This window comes from Sprattus sprattus (genome assembly GCF_963457725.1).
Source record: "Sprattus sprattus genome assembly, chromosome: 1".
In the NCBI taxonomy this organism is placed as follows: Eukaryota; Metazoa; Chordata; class Actinopteri; order Clupeiformes; family Clupeidae; genus Sprattus; species Sprattus sprattus.
In genome coordinates this window covers 54252678-54274186 of record NC_137920.1, presented here as the reverse complement: position 1 = coordinate 54274186, position 21509 = coordinate 54252678, and the positions used below count along the sequence as shown (strand labels likewise).

At 42.2% G+C, this 21509-nt stretch overlaps 2 protein-coding genes across 2 annotated transcripts; one reads left to right on the top strand and one right to left on the bottom strand.

The window, feature by feature from the left end:
• Positions 1-1505: 1505 nt before the first annotated feature.
• Positions 1506-10528, top strand: hsd20b2 (hydroxysteroid (20-beta) dehydrogenase 2; the record flags this gene model as incomplete). The annotated part of the gene is made up of 12 exons (XM_080845002.1): positions 1506-1737; positions 3373-3564; positions 6366-6412; positions 6929-7004; positions 7246-7356; positions 7455-7522; positions 7833-7877; positions 8837-8871; positions 8978-9059; positions 9410-9475; positions 9620-9769; positions 10391-10528. The coding sequence occupies 12 exons, from the start codon at positions 1506-1508 to the stop codon at positions 10526-10528; spliced, it is 1242 nt and encodes a 413-aa protein (XP_080701128.1).
• A 1814-nt stretch (positions 10529-12342) lies between these two features.
• slc12a9 (solute carrier family 12 member 9) lies at positions 12343-19315 on the bottom strand (the record flags this gene model as incomplete). Its single annotated transcript, XM_080839660.1, has 13 exons — positions 12343-13217; positions 13445-13591; positions 14085-14259; positions 14467-14659; positions 14909-15033; positions 15948-16030; positions 16209-16366; positions 16472-16583; positions 16801-16908; positions 17192-17500; positions 17622-17759; positions 18248-18382; positions 19114-19315. 13 exons carry the CDS (start codon positions 19313-19315, stop codon positions 12343-12345), a joined length of 2760 nt encoding a protein of 919 aa, XP_080695786.1.
• Positions 19316-21509: the final 2194 nt, after the last annotated feature.

Below are 21509 nucleotides of genomic sequence, written 5' to 3'. Positions count from 1 at the left end.
GCCATGTACATTAAAACAAATCAATGATAACGTTATTGTCCTTTCCAGTCAACAGCGACTGACCTAAAACCCCTGTCAATGGGTGCATTCTTTCTAAATCACAGATCACATTCAAAAACTATGAGGGACTTTTTCTATTTGTTTGAAAGGCTTAACTGTACCCCCCCATAGGAGATTTCACATTTGATAAACCTGAAAGGTTTGTTTTACAGCAGAGCAACATTTTTTTTTGCCAGTATTGTTTTAATTCTTGATGTTAACTCCCCAGGGTGTAATGACCTTCTCACGCACTACCTTTGACAATGCAGAGATGTATGCACAGGCAGACAATTCATTGCAGCCCCTGTTGTGAGTGGGCATTATGTTGCCCCAGCCCTGATGTGTGTAAGAATAAAGGAAGTTTATTTTGTGATTGATGCAGCAATCTGTCTTTATTCCAGTAAAGTGCAGTAACGAAGCACGTTTAAATATGAATGGGCCAAAATTGTTATAGAACGTCATAGCATGAATCTTCTTTTAATCTGTCTGTGTGTGTGTTCCGTGTTTCAGCTCTGGCATATTGTGTATCTCTGTGTGTGTGTTCCATTCTGTGGGTTAGGGTGTGCACTCCAGTGGTGGTTATGCATATTTGTCTCTGGGGAAATCATTTCCCAAATTCCAGAGAAGTCACTCACTGATTCTCTCTTGGTCTTTCTTGTCCATTAGGTTGCTCCCTCTGTGGCCATTAGGGAGTCTTTGGACACGTCATTGGACTCATCACCCTTGCGTACACTGGCCATCTCCCAGTCTCAATATATAATTTATCATGGGGTCAGACTGTAATTTGATACTAGTGGTCATTAGGTAACTAAACAAAACTGAATTGAGTCAAACCTGTGCTTTGTGCTAGAGTCATGATTTGTTTAGTTTCTCCATCTATTATCTTGTGATCATGTGAGTTGCAATGCAGTCAGTAAATGTTTTATTTGGCCATGTGTTAAAAGTTGACCTTCGTATTGATCACTGGTATGCCTGGATGCATGTTGATTGTCCAAGTCATTACTCCTCCCTCTGAGATATAAGCATTTTATCACATTAAGAGTTCCCAATACATTTACTTGACTTCAATATTTCTTCATTTGGCAGGCACCTTTATCCAAAACAACCTACACATGAGGATCGGCAGTAAGTCAGGAGACCCGATGAGAGTAAACACAAAGTACTGCAGGGATCTGGCCCAGAAGAATGCGGACTGACGCAGAGATATCAGGTTCTAATGCGGTTCCTGAGCCCCCATACACCCCATAACTCCGGAAGTGCCATTTACAGGCCAAAGAACACACACGGAACCTGGAAACAGGATGCATGTCTGAGACTGATACGTTAACCTAAAACAGGCCTGGACTAAAGCCTCAAACAGTTATTCACAAAAGGGAAGGCACAATCAAATTTTTCCAAGATAGAAAGCTGAATTACCAAATGTAAATTACTTAATGTAATGTAAATGTAAACAGGCCCTCGCCCGCATGGCATGCTGGGAGCTGTCTTGCCCCCTCACCCACAGAGCTACAACCGCATTGCACACCACATACCCCTCAGTCGGTTACAGCGATGCAGAAGACCCCTGGGCTGTCAGTGGCAATGCTGCAGTCCTTCTGGCCGGCAACAACCATGCAGAGGACCCCCCTTCTTTGGGGACAACGCCATTGGTGGTGGGAAGTGGAAGACCAGGCCAGGCCCTCCAAGTTGTGCTCGATGGTCTGCTCTGCTCTAGTTCCTTTATCTCTCCATTCCTCATCCCACTTCTGACTTCTGAAGCAAGCTGGCCCAAAAGACTGCAGACTGCACCGCATGACTCCAGAAGTGCCATTTACTGGCTGAAGAACACACACAGAACCAGGAAACATGAAACAGGGCTAAACGAAGGCCTCAAACACCAATGAAACATGGATGAAATTCCAACAGTTACACACGCTAAGACAAAACACAAAAGCGAAGGCACAATATTATTATTCCAAGATAGCACGCTGAATTACCAAACACGCAGTTCCTTGTTTGCAGGGCATGCTGGGAGCTTTCCTGCCCACACACACATGGAGGCGTGCAGCCTCCCTTGCATGCTACAGTACTAATTATAATCAATCTGACAAATAGGCCTCATCAGGAGCAGAGAGAAGTTAGTGTGAGAGTATTAGAAGTGTTACGGGTGTTAGGAAGGAAGATGATCTCAGCAGAGATGAATAAATATCATCATCATCAATAAAATTCATCCAGCATTGATCTGTCCTTCATTTGCCCTTTAGGATAGACCACACAGCAGTGCCATGAAGGGGCGAGGATGATCGGGTCTGAAGGTGAACAGGAGTTCTCAATCATGTTTATAGAATTTAGAAGATGAACCTACTTTACTGTAAACATTTTTGCATTGACCAGAAATGACTCTATTGTAAACTGTCGTAAACTCTATTGTTCTCTAATAAATGGATCATTTTTTGCCTCCAATGCCTCTCCAATGCTTTTTTCTTTCTGGATCAATTAAGTATCTGTCTATCTATTTATCCTGAGTGCCTCCTGAGTGACATTTACTGCTTTGGGAGGAAACGCCCCTACTACAAAGCTGAGGCATCATTTTTGTGGTCACTGTTCTAACAGATGTAGCTGATATAACTAAACATTTACAGAACAACTTGTACTCATAATCATATAGGGATTTCTGATGCATGAGACTGCTCCGAGCGTTGGTGTGCGCTCTCATTTATGCACGAAGGAACATAATGTGCGCGCGTGCTTGATACACCAGGGACCCAGAGACCATGAGGAAATAATCCGACTACCATGATTGTAAACTTCCGTCATACACTTCTTGCCAACATACAGGCAAATGCTAGAAAAAAATGCCTTCAAAGGATATCTTGTTTAAAAGGGTAGTACACTCATTTCTAGTCAGTGAACGCGTTATCTGTTCCAGTCACTTGTGTGATTCGTAAATATCGGACTTCATAACTAAAGGCTGATATGGATGAATGTGTTGACTGTTAGTAATAATTTCAGCTGTCCGACTGGAACGTCATGGTACACAGATATGATGACACATGCATTTTAAAAACTGAGTGCACGTTGATGGTATTTATTGTTGATGATATAACATGTGAATTGAATAGTATGATTCAAGTACTTCACTGTTGACACGCAAGACATAACATACGTCAAAAAGAATCAAATGAGAAGGTGGCGTTATATTAGGCAACAGCAACCAATGAAAGAAAATGAGAAAGTTCTGAGGGGGCGGTGTTAGGTACAATTCAGTCACTAAACCCAACCCTCAGTCCACCTACCTCACCGTGTATTTAAGTGTTGATGTCACAAAGGACCAACACTTAAAAACACGGTCAGACACTATCCTTACAGACATGGATTTAACAGCCAACGTTGGGCTCTCAGTAGAGAGCTTGGTGCTCGTCGTCGGATATATCACGCTTTTGTATTACCTGTTGAACTGGTCGTGGAAATGTTGGTGCGGATTCAAGGTCTACATCCAATCAGAATTTTGGCAGGTTGACTTGAGAGCGTACGGACAGTGGGCTGGTAAGATTATATTGCTGAAATGCAAAAGTAACTCATTCATCACCAACACAATTGTGTTGTGTGGTAAGATAAATATATTGCTCTGACCTCAACAGTGACATTTTGAATAACTGAAGAAATTGATGAGTAGGTTACACACATAACAGACCAGACAGACAAGAAAAAAGTGAAGTCAAGCCAGCCTTTTGGCCATTATTTCCCCCCGCATATATTCTTTATGAATATGAGGCGTTTGCGTTTGTGAGGGAAAATATATCGGCTTACAAATGATCTGTTCCCTTTACATCAAAACAATGCTTTTCCTGCTGGATTAAATCACATACCCTAACCTTTGCAACAGCTATTTGGACATGCATCATCTTGGCCAGGGCTTTATGACCTCATACAAGTTTAGGTGATGTTTGAATGGAACATCAACTTCAGTAGAAACTGCATCAGTTGGGAGAATATCGCCTTGACACTGTGGTTCAATGTAAATGTAAATGTCGGGTTGTGTACGTTTTATGTCCACCATGAATGTTTTTTACGTTGGTTTTAAACTCACATCCGATGACAAAACATAGTGGGCTCCTGTTTTTGCGATGGTGTCCTCAATCCCTTCTATAGGCTCTGTTAACCTTGTTAAGCCCAAATATAGAAAAACATCGGCAAACCATTTGGTCACCTTCCAGATGTGGTTGTGCTCTGATACAGAAATCTCATAATAATATTAATAATAATAGTAAAAGGGATATTATTGTATTTACAAAACAGAATTTCATCTTAGTCCCAGTGTTCAGCCATATTCATCTGCATTGCCACAAAGACATACAGTTGCAGTTACAGTTATCATACAGTTACTGTTATTATACAGTTACAGTTACATGTATTATACAGTAACAGTTATCATACAGTGGCAGTTACAGTTACAGTTATTATACAGTTACAGATATCATACAGTTACAGTTACAGTTATCATACAGTTGCTACATAGTGTGTTGGTGTATTCATTTGCAATGACAATTTCCAGAGCTTGTTCCAATAACTTGTCAGAGCTTGCCTTCTGACAAAAACTCCTTGCATTACAACAGTGGTGTGTGGAGGGAAAAGGAATCATCAGTGTATTGTATTTGGACTGATATGATACTTTTTCAGCCAGTGATACCCGTCACATGGTGCGGTCTCAGCCAGTGATACCCGTCACAAGGTGTGGTCTCAGCCAGTGATACCCGTCACAAGGTGTGGTCTCAGCCAGTGATACCCGTCACATGGTGTGGTCTGCTTGTTTGTTTGGGGCCACATAATCACTGGGAAGTGGGTTGTTGGTTTATTTTGTCCACTTCACGGCCGCTTCAAGTGCCTCGTCATCACTTGCATCAGTATCATCAGATCTCCAGACCACTCTGCATCCATTTTAGATGGCATCAATCACATCTTGCACCCTGTATAGAAGACCTTTGCTGGTAGCATTCTGAAATGGAAAAGTATGAAATATTTTCCTGGTTTAATTATTTCAACACAAATTAATCCTATTTGCAGTTTTATTTGCTAACCTAATTCTAAATGTCCCTCAACAAAGCGATAACCATCCCCCAGAAAATTCCAGAACATTCTAAACCTGTTTCTGCCTGATGCAACAAGCAGCTAGAAGCCCATAAAAAAGCCCAGGATCAGTTAAAGGCATTTGTTTAACTGATAAGAAACAGTTTAAAATCCTGAAAAAAAATGTAATGGTCTCAACTCATACTTTTAACAGAGAAAACACATTTAGAACTTAGTTCCTAAAAAGACATCATCGGTTATATATAATAACATAATATTTCTATTCATATTTTTTTCCCTATGTGAACATGTGAGAAGTGCAATGACCCCATGTAATGTGGAAGGTGCACATGCTATTTGACTACCAACCCCACACAGGTGTTGTAACATTGCAACTCAGACATAACAAGCTTGAAATTGAATTGACTAAGTATCTACGAGTTCAAGGCATCATAATAATTTCTTGAGGCATTTTACTTACTTGAATCATTAAGCCAGTTGCATTGCGAGGGTGAACAATCGGACCCATTGTTTGTATAAATGTGGTCCTGAATTTAGTCTTTTTAGGATAGCTAAACGTGATTGTTGTAATTTTTCAACTGTGGGCCTTACAGGGTTAAGCAGCCTTCGGCATGTTGGGCCATTTTCAGCTTTGTACTATGTTATTCAATCTTGGAGTTTATCTATCATGTTGGCCAAGTGAGACTGTTGTTTATTCTGAGATAATTATTTCCTGTTCGTGTGGGAAAGAAAACGAGCAGCGCATCATTATACAATCAGTGCTCAGACATGATGTTGTTTCTGTGAGCTCTTGAGCTGCCTGAGGTAAATCTGTGGCTAAAAGTTCAGAGCTAATTACCTTTCCACTGTGCTGAGGACACCGACCTAAGGATCTCTTCAGGGGCAAGTCAGTTGACAAAATAAAAAAAATATTAAGCAGAAACCGCTGAAGTTGATCAATTATTGAACCTGGATTTGCACACATGCAGTAGGTCAGGGAGTGAATCTCTCAAACCTCTGGAATGGCAGGGTAAAAGACGGTAGTATGCCTGCAAAAAGCATGCAAACCAGCAAATGGTATAACGGCACATCCACTGATCACAGGGGCTTGTGCTATGGGCGAGGATGAGGAGGAGGAGGAGAATAGGGTTGATCATTTAGGGTGAAAATTCTGGAACAGTGTTATGATTCTACTTTACAGTACAACATATTTATTGATGAATTTTATATCATACCTTACAACACTGTGACATGTCTTCCATGTTGTTTGATTATTACAGTTGTTACCGGAGCCACTTCTGGAATTGGTCTAGCTTATGCCAACGAGGTGAGTTATTGATCAATAATCCATACAGACAATACTCATATACCCCAGCCAAAGCACTGTCTGCTTATTCATCAGTTATCTTAAACGTCACAATGTGTTCAAATACAAACATTGTCACCATAAGGATGGGAAAGATGGCTCATTTGATTGAACCACTCTAAATCATGATATCATACGGATAATGCGCAAGTCAGGGAATGGGTTCTGGGTGTGGAACTCTTTGGTGATCCTTATTGTATTTAAAATCACCTATTAAAGGTACTATTCAAATATATGACAGTTAAAAATTGAAAAAAATACTTGACTTGCACATGTGTGCTATGTATATGGTAGTCACTTATTATAGTAGTATTACTGTACAATTGAGAAGAGTGGGGTATTACAGTAGATCACCAAGACAGCTAGGCTACGGTCATAGGAATGAGCTTTACAGATATTGGCTATCATATCATTTTTTGGTTTTGCATTGTCAATGACACATTGAGAACTGATATTTCTGTGTCTGTGCACTTGTAGTTAGCAAGAAGAGGCTTGGACATTGTCCTGATTAGTCGGTCGATGAAGAAGCTTCAGAGTGTAGCAGCAGAAATAGGTGAGTTATTGAGATTTTATCCCCAAAGAATGAGTTTGTTATATAATGACATTTACCTGTATTTTGAATTTGAAAAAAATAATTGATTCTCAAAATTGTGTGTTAGTTTGTAAGATGTGTTTATTGTCTGATGTTTGATGGTGGATAAGACAGGCATATGATGAACATGATGACCTTCACATGGAAATTAGAGTTCAGTGGATGAGATTATTTGAGGTAATTTCCTGTGGTTGTGTTTCAGAGAGTCGGTTTGGCCGTCAGACCCGTGTCATTCAGACAGACTTCACAGAAGGTCACCAGATTTACCCGGCAATAGCAGAGGATCTGAAAGACTTGGAGATTGGCATTCTGGGTAACTTGAGTTATAACAGAAGATGTGTGCTGTCAAACACATTTTACCAGATGGTTATGCCTTGGTGTCTTTTTTAATTCCTGTTTATGGTCTTGTAGTGAACAATGTCGGCATGAACTATAGTGGAGTGTTGACCAACTTTTTGGACGTCCCTAACTGTGAACAGGTATGGTGTGCTAAAACTAACTCCCAGACTTACAATAAGAAACATATGAGCCCTGTGTTGCACTGTGCTTTGTCATCATTTGAGGCTTATTCTTTCTAGCTATTAACTCTGTGTTCACACCAACAAAAAAAAGTAATTTTAAACTTATCAATGCTATAATTACAATCCCTTCTACTGTGCTCCGATTTACTTTGTTTTTGGACTGTATATGAGGGCATTAAGGAGCAAGTAGACTTTTAATACAGGAAGTTTGTATGTCGTCCTTTTCTTGGACCTTAAAGGTAATCCTTATGCTTTGGCTTCCCTTTAGAGAATAACCAACATGATCAACTGCAATGTCCTCTCCGTCACTCAGGTCTCTGCACACATATTACCTCACTGATTGTCAGTCTGTCTGCATAAGCTGAAGAGAGACCCCACATTAGTTAGTGTCTGTGAATGTATGTTTTCAGTAGGGGAGAGCGGAGTAAGCGCTCACACTGGGGATTTCTCCCAAACTAGGGGCACAATCTCAAAATTGAAAAGTAAAGTCAAACTAGGATATTACATTTCTTAGAGTGTCCTAGTTGAGTTTAGGAAAGTGTCCTAGTTGAGTTTAGGAAAGAAATCGGGGCAACAAAGAATCAGGTTAAATATTTAATTATATTAAACCTACAAACGACTCGTCATCAGATGAGAACAAGTGTTTCGCATTGTCTTTGTGGAACTATTTTCAAACAGCCGGCCCAAGGAGGCTTGGGTTCACTGCGTGAAGGCCCATGCTGCATGTAGGCCACTTCAGGAGATGTCTTTTTTTTACTGATGGGGCATGATTCTGCATTTTTTTATTTTTTATAATAGGTTACTTTTATGTCCACTTTAACTGACAGCATGCAACATTTTGCCAAAGACGTAGGTCTTTCATTTGTAACAACATTTTCACCATTTTGATGCATTGTGAAAAAAGCTGAAAAGTTTGACAACATGCCCCATTCTCCCCTACACCATTTTAAAAAAGATCTTTATTTGCAAATTCAAATAAAACCATGCGGCATTACAGACCTTCTTGAGAATGACGGTGGTGGTGCCATGCAGGTTAAATGCTGTCAGGGTACATAGACAATAAATGCACACCCCAATAATGTGAGCATGTTGTTTTCAGTCACTCTTGTCGTCATTATAAAACTGTGATTACAGGGTGTCATTTATCAACCACTGTCTGAAAATCAATCAAAATTGTTCTATTATTCAAAATGAATCTACTCTTAATGTATTGGTGCAAATATCAGTTATTTGATATATATAATAACCATCCTCAATTCATTCCCTCCCCAGATGACCAGGATACTTCTGCCACGCATGGTTGAAAGGTTCGAGTCCTAATGATTTTGATAACAGGATTACACTTCAATACATACGAAAAAAAATCAGGTTCCTGTTAAAATTCATATGTATGTCTCTGTGTATGTTTCCCAGGAGGAAAGGACTTGTGATTAACATGTCCTCAGAAGCTGGCTTCCAGCCACAGCCCATGCTGACTTTGTACTCTTCTACTAAGGTGAGAGTGCATCAAACTCAGACACACTCATTACACATGTTGTGTTTACCTGTTGCGGTATCCAGTGTACTGGTAGGTCTAATGTCAAACATGCATAACTTGTTTACGTTCATATTTTGTCTTAAAAATAAGTTGTGTCCTTGAAACTCACTAAACATTGATTCCTACCTCATAAGATGCCTGCCAAGACTGTTATCATACGCTGTTAATGTCCAAAGGACAAAGACAACAGACATACACACCACCTGATAATGGTTACATAATGGTTACATCTCTCTACCCAGACCTAGTGGTCAAATCCAAATATGTGTGTGAGTAGTTTAGTTCATGCTCCTTTCATTTCCTTTCAGATTTTTGTGACCTATTTCTCAAGATGTCTAAATGCTGAGTACAGATCAAGCGGGATCACAGTTCAGGTAAATCCAAGATATAGTGCTTGTTGCTATTCCTTTAATATTTTCCTAAAGGATTTATTCCATAATCACTTGTTTCTAACTCCCTATTAATTTACTCATGTATGCATTGATTAATTCATGCACTCCCTTCTCTCTCTCTCTCAGTGTGTTGCTCCCTTCCTGGTGCACACAAACATGACTCGGCACATTGGTGTGAATCCTCTGGTGAAGAGCGCCCCAGAGTTTGCCCGTGAGGCCCTCAACACAGTTGGCTATTCCACATACACCAGTGGCTGCGTGGCACATGCTCTGCAGGTCAGATGCTCCCACTTCTCTTCACGCACGTATAGATAATAGTAATAAGACATAGTAATTATAAAAATTTATATTTTATATATTTTTTTTAAACACGGAGGACCTGTCTTGCAGCTAAGCTGCATTGTCAATAGGTACATGTAAGCTCGTTGTTGCCAAAAGGCCTCCATTCATAATCTAAAATTAATGCAAAACAGCATCATCCTTTAATCCTAACACACTTGTCCTATGAGATGGGGATGATTTGAGAGAAGGTCCTAAGGGTACGTGGATGAGTGCGTGCCCAAATGAGAGGTCACATGTCTGTTGCTCCTGCCGCCCGGTGGCGGTTTAGCAGACTCTCAATGTGGCAACGCTGACGGAGGACACGGCAGGTGTCGGCTCCGGCTGTGCCTGTCCTAATTGTGAGCTTTGAATGCCAGGACTGTTCTTTTAACCAATTAGCCACAGGCAGTGACATCACTGAAGCGCTGCCTCAACACTCAGTGCTTTCCCTACCTCTGCTGGCATATACCCACAGACCCACACACACACACACACATCTCAAGTGACCCGTGGCATATCCATGCGCAAACTGAGCTCAAATCCCATGACAATGACGTGCTTTTCTCTTCCCTTCAGCACATTGCTCTGTCTACCTTCTTTCCGGACTGGGTGCGTCTCTCCTCCTTCTGCGTGAGGCACCTAGAGGACTACGCGGTGGGTGTTCGCCAGCAGCTGAAGGAGGCCATGGCTGAGCACTCCTACAAGGACAACTAAAAGACAGAGGAGAACACGTGTGCAGAGGGACGTTCATTCAGTGCAACTCTGAACTACAGCAGGCTTTAAAGTTTGCGCTTGAGTTTGAAGGTGCTGTATGTACAGTGTGTGATTGTCTACGGGCTAAGCGCTGTGTAAAACATCAGTCACTACTGTTTGATTCTCTCCATAGGAAAAGCACAGCAAGGGGTTACTGCCAACTTCTGGCCTTACTGTTACATGAATCACTTTGCATAGGACAGTGTTTATGACATTTATACAAAGTATACGTCAGGTAATCACGTATGGCAACTGTGTGAGAATGTTCATTTAACATATGAAACCTGAGATGTTGTCTGACCTTGTGAGACTAATGTATGTACATTAACCAAAGCATAAAACTGACACATAGTGTATGAGATCGTCACTGGACTGTATGATCATATCATGACTGAACTCCAATGCACAATGTAGATTTATGTGATTTAATAGGATATTGAAATATTATATGTAAAATAAGATACATATTCTATCAAACATTTTCTCAGGATAATTTCAGAGACAAGTGAAGTTTAAACTAATATCCCTGTCTTGCTCTGCAATGTATACAGTTGTTCCTAGTTTCTCACAGTTCTGTCTCAGTTTTCAAATAAATTAAAACACCAAGTCACCATTGTACCTTATAAACCACATCATGACCAACTAAAAAAGATAAAGTATTATATTAACACTTTCTTTGCAGCTTAATGAAACTCAAACAAAAAAAGTATTTTACATTCCATGTAACATGCATTATATCAAAAGCTTACTTTAAACCTTTTTGCAAAAAAAATCTTTGGTCATAGTAACACTAACCTAGTAACAATAGTTATTTATCTCCATTTTCAAACTATCCATTTCATACTTTAGTACCACTCAATCAAAATATATTTCCATATTCCTTTAGCTTTCCTCTTTCTTGACAACGTCAAAATGCAGTAGTACGTTGGTCCCTGAAAGCCTGATTGTCACTGCCCACCCATTAGTTTTCTATTTCAAGCTCCTCTCTGACATGATCAAAGAAGGACAGGAGACGAGGGGAGAGGAGAGGAGAGGACAGAAGGGAGGAGAAGGGAGCAAGGAGCAGGTCATTTTAAACAGGTCTTTGGAAGCATATGCTTTTGTGGGTTGAAAATCATTTTCAATGCTTCAAAAACTTTACGTGGCCCAAAAATCCTAGAAATATCTCAAACTGTCTGCTCCAATCTGGATAATCTCTGTCTGTGTCACATTTAACAGCAAACACATCAATAGTTTTGTCAATGCATAGAACTGTTTTTAAAGCACAGTTACATTCCGTCATGTCTTCCTGAATGAGTAACGCATTAACAAAACAGTAAGAAACACTGACCTGTCATTTAAAGAGACACATTACAGTAGTTCAAAGGCTGTTCTCCAGGTCCCGGTTTTGTGAGTAAAAAGATAAGTAGCTCCTACTTATAATCACAGCGATTAGAATCTTTGTTTTTATATTGTTCAAATACATCCTTGCATGTACACAGGTGAACAGAAGTGAAAAAAGCAACACATGAACTGAGGAACTGACCATAAAAATATCAAGTACTATCATGACAAGCAAAATGACACCTCTAGTGCCGGAATGAACAAGTAAGTGCAAAGACGTAATGTACTCAGTGGCCAGTGAACTTTCTGACTGGCCATTGTAGAACTTTTGCAAACGGCAGCATGAATTGCAGCTTTGGTAAGATGCCTTTTGCCAACAGCACACATCATGACAACCACACTCACTGTATACATACACACACACAAACAAACAGGAAGAATATGGTAACTTCTCACAGTTCAGTGCATGTAACAGGTGTAACTCCGTGAATCATCAGTGTGGGGCCCAGGTCCCGGGAGAGGGTATCCAGCTGGGCCAGGTACTGCTGGTACTGCCCAGACGCAGGAGGTGGGCGCGGCAGGTAAAGGAAGCGCACCGCTGCCTCTGCGCTGTTCTCTTTCAGCAGGCTATTGACCGCAGACAGGAACTCTTGGGAAATGGGCTGCGGCGCCTTGGTCAGGCCATCCAGGTCCCCCAGTTGGCTCGGGCTGCTCCCTGAGCTCCCGGTCCCCCGAAGCCTCACCACCACGTCCCAGGCCACAATCTTGATGTTGGCGCGGATGCGCAGCTTGCGGAGAAGCTCACGGAAGCGCTCCTCCTTCTCCATCCAGCCCTGGTCCTCCGACTGGGCCTCGGCGCACAGGAAGATGCGCATGCGCGCACGGCGCCACCCGCTGGCCATGTTGAGCACACAGGCCATCTGCAGCAGGAAGAGGCTGCAAACGTCGGCATAGCTGCTGCTGCCGGAACGCAGCAAGTTCAGGGGCCACACGTCGATGGTGACCCCTGCGCCATCGCCGCGCAGACCCCGGACGTCGGCCGCATGCAGCTGGTGGAAGTAGCGGCCCAGGCACACATTCTTGTTCATCTTGATTGCGTCGGAGACGATGCCCACATATTCCTCGGGCGAGAGCGACCGCGGGCTCACCTCGTCTCGCACCGGGCCGAAGTGCGCCTGCAGGGATGGCAGGTCAACCCCAAAATCGTCGTTTTCGTTGCTGGGGGCGCCATTTGGGTCCGGGCAAAATTTAGGGTCCTGCAGGAAGTAGTCGTCAGGATAAGAGTTGTCATAGAAGCCCATGGCTAGGGTATTGGGCTTCATGCCACCTGGAACAGGTAAGAGAAAAAAATGATATATAGCATGAAATCAAACAAAAGAGTTGACAGCATAACACAAACAATATTCTAGGGTCTTCTAAGTGTATCAAATCGAGGAATTATCACACATGCAGTATTTCACTGTGATTCAAACTGTATCCAAAATGGTGTCCAAATGTCATGCATTGTTAAAGCCGTATACCACACATCTGGTCCAACAGGCCAGTCTTGCTCACCCAGTCCGGTAATGCGCAGTAAGTGCTGGGTCCCCTGCCGAACAGAGTGGGACAAGGTGAGATCCACAAAGGCCTTCACCCCCAACTTATCAACCAGACTCAGCCAGAAGTTGTACTGCTGTTGGACAGGGTCTGAAGGCAGGAGGTCTGTGGAGGCAGAGGATGGGAGGAGATGAGAAAAGGAAAAACTGAAAAAAAAGCAAGTTAGGAAACTAACTAGAGTAACTTTTGGTATCTGCAGGGAAGCAAATAGTACCTTACCCTCTGAATAATACTGTTACCTTCTGAACATTGGGATCTAGTATTTTAATACTTAATAGGGATCATCATTTGGAATATTTGAATAAAAGCGAAAAAGAAGGTAGCGACTGAGAATACTAAACTACTGTAAAGCCGTGGTGAGTGCCTCTCTGCCTAAGGTTCTTGTTTGTGATCAGGAAGAGATTTCAAGGAAATGTGGGAGCAAAACATCCCGTTGTCCATTCCCCTTTAAATCTAGTTACATCACAGATGCTGATTTCCACCTCTTGTTCTCATTACCCATACTAATACAGGTACATTTACAAACAACCTTCTACACCATCAAATCTCTACATATCCTTGGGGATGTTGCCGTGGACACAAATGCCTCCAGCATTACCCAGGTCCCCCAGCTGCACATGGCCCAGCACATACAGGCCACCCTTCTTCAGCTGGTTGACGAAGTTGATAAGCTGGCTGGACGAACGAGGGTTGGCCACCATCAGCAGCACCTGGGGCCGCCAGAACTTCACATGGTCTTTCCGTACATCCAGCATCAACAGATACTTGCGCACCTGATAAGGGAAAATTAATAAATGAATAAAAAATAAACTGTCTCAGATTAACATGTGTAAAGAGCACCAGTAATCCTGAAATTTGACCACAAATAGACAGAAAGTCAAACGAATACTTCAATCACCCAACCATGCATTGTGTGTGTGTGTGTGTGTGTGTTTGCATGTGTGTGTATGTGTGCTCACTGTGTTGTTTTGGATGTGTACCTGATGAAAGATCAGTGCTTGGCTGATGTAGCCCCAGCTACTGGTCGGGGAGCGGTAATGCAGGAACAGCAGCAGCAGCAGGAGCATGGCAATACTGGCTGAGGAGTACACTGGGTTTATCACAAACATCATCACCAGACAGCTGACTATGCCCAGCAGACAGCTGTGCCAGGAGAAGAACTGGAACGTGGGCCTGTGAAACAGAGGCGAGAAACAGATGACGAGGCTGGCAAACAGAAAGAACACATCCATTAGATTATCAGTACCTATAAAAAAGGAATAAGCTTGAACTTGGATACAAGGGGTAGTGTGAATAATGCATGCATGGAGTATCAGACTGATGTCAAATGGGAACAGTACCAACACGCATGCACTGCTAGGGTAAAACATAGTAGAAATCATAGCCTGAGCATTAGCCTGGGGTTATGGGTTACATAAGCACCTGAAATTAGGGGCAGAGGCCCACTCCAGAGCAAGACACGCCAGGTCCACTGCTGCGTAGGCCAGCAGGTAGAACACAGTCACCAGGCCTGCAATCACGTTCAGCTCAGCAGCAAAGACTGTGCACTGCAGTAAATACAAATGTTTAGTGCCCATCAAAATCAGCCACAGAAGGAAGTCACACACACTCAGAACTCAGTTGTGATCAAACATCATATTATCATTATTAAGACACTAAACATTATATGGGGCATGTCACCAAAAAATGAGTCCAGTGACGCAATATCTTTCTCAGATATAGCGATTTGAAATGAGAGTCTGTTGAAAGATGTTTATCTAACGAAATATCGTTGTTCTAATTGAGCTGTAAAGACATTCCTTAATATAATGTATCAGTCACCAAAATATTGGAGGGAGATAGCATGGAGGAATGCTCCACAGATACAGGACTCTCAGTTTTAAGGCCTCTAGGAGCCACATGATCATAGCTCATACTGATTCATTTGTGGAGTGGCGCTACCTAGTGAATAGTGTTCAAAGTAGAAAACTAGTGCCTCACTAGCCAATATCTTGTGACAAAGGTTCAAAGTTCATAGGGGCACCACAACTGACACATTTCAATATCTCATGAAGTCCAATTTTGTTACATTTTATCCAAAGAAGATGCTGCAACTGGCACATTTAAATATCTCAGGAACCGAATGATTAATGAATGAATGAATGAATGTCAGGATCAGTTGCTATGCATACATTTCAATTTACACCAAGAGTTCACGGTTTCCCCAAACTTAAATTTTATGTTAAGATGATGTTACCTTCAACATTTTTGTTAATATCTCTCGATTGGCTGCAACAACTTTTTCAAAAGACCCCTTATTTTAAGGAGGAGTCACTGTAGAATTAAAAAACTGAACTGATGTTTTTGGGTCACGCCTCATATTATTCATAAACACCTTACTGACTCAAATCATCTATTCAGAAGCACAAACACATCCATCCGATACACATGCAGGAAAGCACACACATGCAGACATTCATACCTGAACCAGCCCCCAGGTGTACAGCACAGACACCCAGGGGTTTCCTGAGCTGGATGTGATGGTGGCTGGGGCCAGAGGCAAACCTGCAACAGCACAAAAAACATTAGTCACACCACCCAATAAGTATTCCTCGCTCAAGAGATAGTTAGTATAGTTGCTGTCCCAGACTTCATATGGGTTAGAAAAATAATTAACTTTAAAAATAGTAAGAGAAAGATAGTCTCTCTTGCTCTCTGTCGCCCTTCATCTGCTTGTACTGACCGAAGAGCTGATCCAAGGCCAGTGCGTGAAGGATGCGTGACGCTCCAATCAGAGAGCACATGGCAGCCGAGAGGGAAGCGAAGTACACGCCGATGAGCACAAATGGAGGCCACAAATTAATGCGCTGGAAGAAGCCGTAGTCCCCAATTAACAAAGCTCTGAAACAAGAATGAAGAAGTTATTGCAGTCTGCCTTTCATAATGTAGACCTTAACGTTAATGCTTCATGTCAATGTCTTCATGTATGCACTCATGTCAGGTTACCTTTCACACGTTGAGCCGACCAGCAGGAAGAGGATAACATACACAACGAAGGTGTAGAGAACAGCCAGGATCGTGCCTTTCGGAATCGACACGCTTGGGTTCTTCAACTCGCCTAAATTGAGAAACAATGGAGGATCGTTCAAACAACATTAGAGGTGCTATGCTATTGTTTTAATTTACATACAAGTTTAAAATCTAGATGCGGTGTGTGTGTGCGAACAGCAATACATAGGAGTAGGAATGTTGACGGCTAGCAAGAGTTTAGTTATCATATAACTTTTGATTATCAAAAAGAGGAAGAGAGAAAAGCTGAAGTAAAAATAACGTACCCGACATGTTAGCACCTGCCATGATTCCTGTGCAGCTGGTGAACATGACGGCAAAAACAGTGGCGAACGACATCTCCTTGTTTGTACTATAGTCGATTGAGTAGCCTGCTGAAAAGAGGAAGCAAGGAGGGTTTTCACTTTTAGATGCAGATGAAAGTACAAGAGAAGCCTCCTTCCTGTAAAATTCACGTGCTAAACTTCTCTCGGTCTCTGCACACAGCCTGTGGCCTCTGGTCTGCACTCAAAAGTTATACATGTCTTCACTCCACAATATTAGCTAAAAAGCATTTCACACAAATTGACCATCCTAGCTATTGCAAATTTGGTCACGAATCCACTTACTTAAATTTCTTTCTACGCCCCCCCCCCAAACACACACACACTCACTCACAGGCCAGGTTGTTCTGTAGTGTGGTGGCATTGAAGCCAGTGTAGGTGACATTGAAGCTCAGTGTCTGGCTGTTGTTGTCGCTGCTGGGGTGGCTGATGAGGAAGGTGCGCGGCCCCACCACCAGCGGACTGATGAGGATGGAGATGAGGGCGCCGGTGACCACTATCAGGATGAGGAGGGCGGCACGTGAGAAGATGTTGGCGCCAACCATGCACACCACCAGGCACAGCAGCAACGCCACAGAGGCGTACAGCACCGTGAACCAGTAGCCCATCGGCAGCACGCGCAGACCACCCACCAGTCCAGAGGCTTAAGAGACACCAGGAAAACAGATATCAGGGTGTGAGACCGCCCTAACTTAGCTGCATGGAACATTCAATTAAGTGACAGTTTGGTGGAGAGGTTGGGTTTGTTTTAGATTATCACTAACCTGGATCCTTGCCAAAAACGGCAAGGATGGCCTCCACCAGTCCGAGCACATAGACCCCACAGGCACAGACTTTAGCCAAGAAGAACATGAGGCCGATGCTGCCACCAAACTCTGGACCCAGTGACCTGCTGATCATGACTGACATGCCTCAGTTAAGGTGAAGTTCTCAATCACTCTTCTCAGTGGCTACAGGAACAAACAGACAGGGCACTGTACAACCAGTGTATGGGGGGGAGGGGAGGGGGGTGTTGACAACTGCATCCTATTCACACACAGGAGATGGATAGACTTAAAGGTGCATTTATCGACCTTGGGGAAAGGTTGTTGATATTTGAGCTCAACATACAATGAAATACCCCACCCCAGACACGCATCTGAAGTAGTGGAGCATGAAGCTGGAATAATGTATTTGTTAGTTACAACCACTCTGTTTATTTCCCATTTACAGAGCCAGGACTGTGTCCAAACACTGGACAGAAACTAAGTAGACAGCTAAAGAAAAGTAAAAGTATACTGAAGGACTGCACCTTTAACAGTCCTTCAGGAGAATGCTGGTGAAGTGTTGCAGAGGCTAGGGATGGTGGTGAAACAATAATGTCATTATCAACAGCTGGAGCAAAGGATACAGTATGCTCCCCCTCCCTCGATTGCTCCATTGGTGGAGATTGCACAGATGGACAGGACTGTCAATGAGATGATGAAATAGGCCACACCCAGCATCAAGAGGCCTTGTAGGAGACCAGCATGGCCAACAACAAAACCTTGAAAACACAAGAGAATGATTATGGACAACCATGCAGAATACACTATTAAAACAGACTCTCTGACCTTTTCACTATACCATGTCAACTGTTCATGTTAACCAATGGAGTGATTTTATTCATCTGTACAGAATATCCAACCTTTTACAAATAATGGTTCACTGACTGCATCAATGCAGGTCTCTGTAATCTTTCATTACCAAATCAACTTCTTGTACTTTCACTGTTTAATTTTCAGTTCCTCTACATGTTTTTCAGAGCCTGTGAAGTCCTGAAAAGAAAGTATTTTTTATTCTAGTCTGCACAATTTACCATCTTGAACAACCTTTCGCCAGAATCGAGGTCTTGCAGTTAATATATTCTTTTGCACAATCAAGTTGTATTTCTATTTTGAAATGTCTTACAAAGACGTTCTTGATGCTGTAGTCAGGCCTCATGACATTGTCATCAGCTTCAAGTTTCTTATTCCAGCAACAGACTTTCGGGGAGGTGCATGGGTATCTTGTTCGCGCCACATAATGATCTTGTGAGCACAAGAAAACTTTTGTGTGCTCACAAGAAGTGCATTTTGTACGCACGAGACAGCTTTCGTGTGCGAACAAGTCAACAAATAGTGGGAACAAGATGATAAATTGTGTGCACTAGATACTCTCTTCGGGACTTCAGGGGCTCCGTCCATTACACCACCAGGCTCTTGTCTAACCCCCGTGCTCACTGTTTTGTTCACTTACCAGTTCTTAGAAAGAGCACAATACTGAACATAGAGAGAACAGTGGGCACCATCACGCCAAAGAAAGTGTTAAGTTTGCGGTGAGGGGCGTTGGGGGACTTTGCATTGATATCTCCTCGTGATGAACGGCGTGGTGCTTTCTCTCCATCGCCAACCACACTGTACACCCCATGGCCAAGGAGCGGGGAGTTCTCACTGGCCATGACCTGCAACAAGAAAGTTCACAACAGGTCACGTCTCCCCAGCTTCACAATTCCTAATCTCTGACTAACATAGCTAGTATCATCATACAGATCAAAACTAAACTTTTTCAAAAACAGCGCTTAGCATTCACACATGGTGTAAGAAATCATACTATGCGCAGTTTGTGTTCCACTCACACAAATCTTAAATAACAAGGTGCAAATAGCGGAAGCGTTCAGTAGCCTACAGTCATGGAGGCAATTCACGATGAAACTATTGAAAACTACATTGAAAATTAATCATGTCGGAGTCCATCTACCCTTGACTAGGCTAGGTCATATACAGTGAAACAAACTGGGCCATTGAGGGCTACAAGAACAGAAACTGGGTGACAATACCAAGCAACAAGGTTTTTTCTCATTGCATGCAATCAGACTACATGGTACACTTATTTCAGGCCACTATACTGCGACATGTCCCCTGTCTCTCCAGCACACCTGGACATCAAATCAGCCTCTGAAATAGCGCGTGCCCAAATAACAACATCTGCACGTGAACAAGGCATAACAATGTTTGCTGTTAACTTACATGCAGCGAGAAAATAACTGCAACCCACCCACAAGAACAGAAAAGTTTCACAGTTTCGTAGCCTAGTTTACTGCCGTGCTGACTTCAAATGGTCAAAACCCACCCGAAGAGTTAAAAAGACCTACCTGTCTCTTGTGGGTGTCGAGCAGAGAAGAGCAGAAAAGACTGCTTTGGATCGCAAGTTACTTCCGCTCAGTTCAGTCACATACACAAGCCAGCAAAGAGTGAGGTCTGCAGACCAATAAAGGAAAAGTGTCTTTTATGTGGCAGTTAAAGTTAGATATGGAGGAAGTTTGAAAGGTAGATATAATAAAGCGAGGAGATAACAACGTCAGAATCAAAATTCGACCAATAAACGCTTGTCGTGAATATATTAGCTACAGCCGGGTGTGACATTCCTTCCTCTTTCTGAATAAACAGATAGCATACATTGCCACAGGGTGGTCAATACCCTGTCTTTTCCCCGTGACATCTGCTTGTGTGTATTGGCATAGTTTACTTCTCATGCATCAAGAGCTCTAGTATTACAACATTAAACGCTATTTTGCTGTCCCAAGTCACGGGACAGTAGGTTATTACCCATGTGACTTCAAAAGGGGAGGGGAGTTTAAAACTGATGGCCGGGCAGCATTGTTCCCCAAAAGGTTGTAGGTTGTATACTCTCAATAACCCCCTGGAAAGGATGAGGCACGTACACTGTTGCTTACGTAAGGATCCTTATGCTGCGTGAATAATGAGTTGTCTAGAAGTTGTAAAGGTTTATTAGTAGCCCGCTAATATGCGGAAGGTACAATGTCCATGTTTAGGCCTGTATGAGTAAATTATACTGTACTGTGTACCGTACTTTTGGTTCAACTCACGAAACATATTTCAAAGCAACGTAGCCTATGCATGTAAAAATCTTTTTCAGGATCACATCAGTTGGGTGGGTAAAAGGAGTTTTGTTGTTCTTATGTTTATTGCAGACTATGTCAATGTCCAGTATTTAGGCTTTATACAGAAAGAAGTGATGTGTTGATGGTGAAACTTGTAAGTTGTGGTGACCAATATAATTTGTATTGTGCAAAGAAGCAAGAGAGTGAGTCAGATGTATTGACATTCATCCTCAACCTTCCAGTCTTGTTTGCTAGTGTAACACATCCGATTGTGATCTATGAAGCTCTACCTTGTGTTTGCATTTCTTTCCAATTTCCACTAGACACAAAATAACCAGTGGTGAGGAGTGCCCAAATCTCGCAGCTTCTGAATGACCAACTAGACTGTGTTCACATTTCAGTTGCTGTTTACTGAGCGCTGTAAAAGTCCAGATGTTTTATTTTATGTTAGAGCATTCATTTGAAATGATTCTCATATAAGGTTGAATAATGTAATGTAATTATTTATAAGGTTTTGTGAAATATTATGCACACATTTTTTTGTAAGAAAATAGCTAGCATAAATGGCCAGATTAATAGTCAATTTGTTAAAAAGAACAAAGGCCAGAATACTTTTATGCCTGAAAAATATTGAAATGCAATGTTTGTAGTCTTAAATTCAACCCCACTCTCTGAAAACTTAGTACAATAGAACATATCACACATAACTCTAATATTGTGCCTTTCATTTTGAATAATTTCTAACCAATAT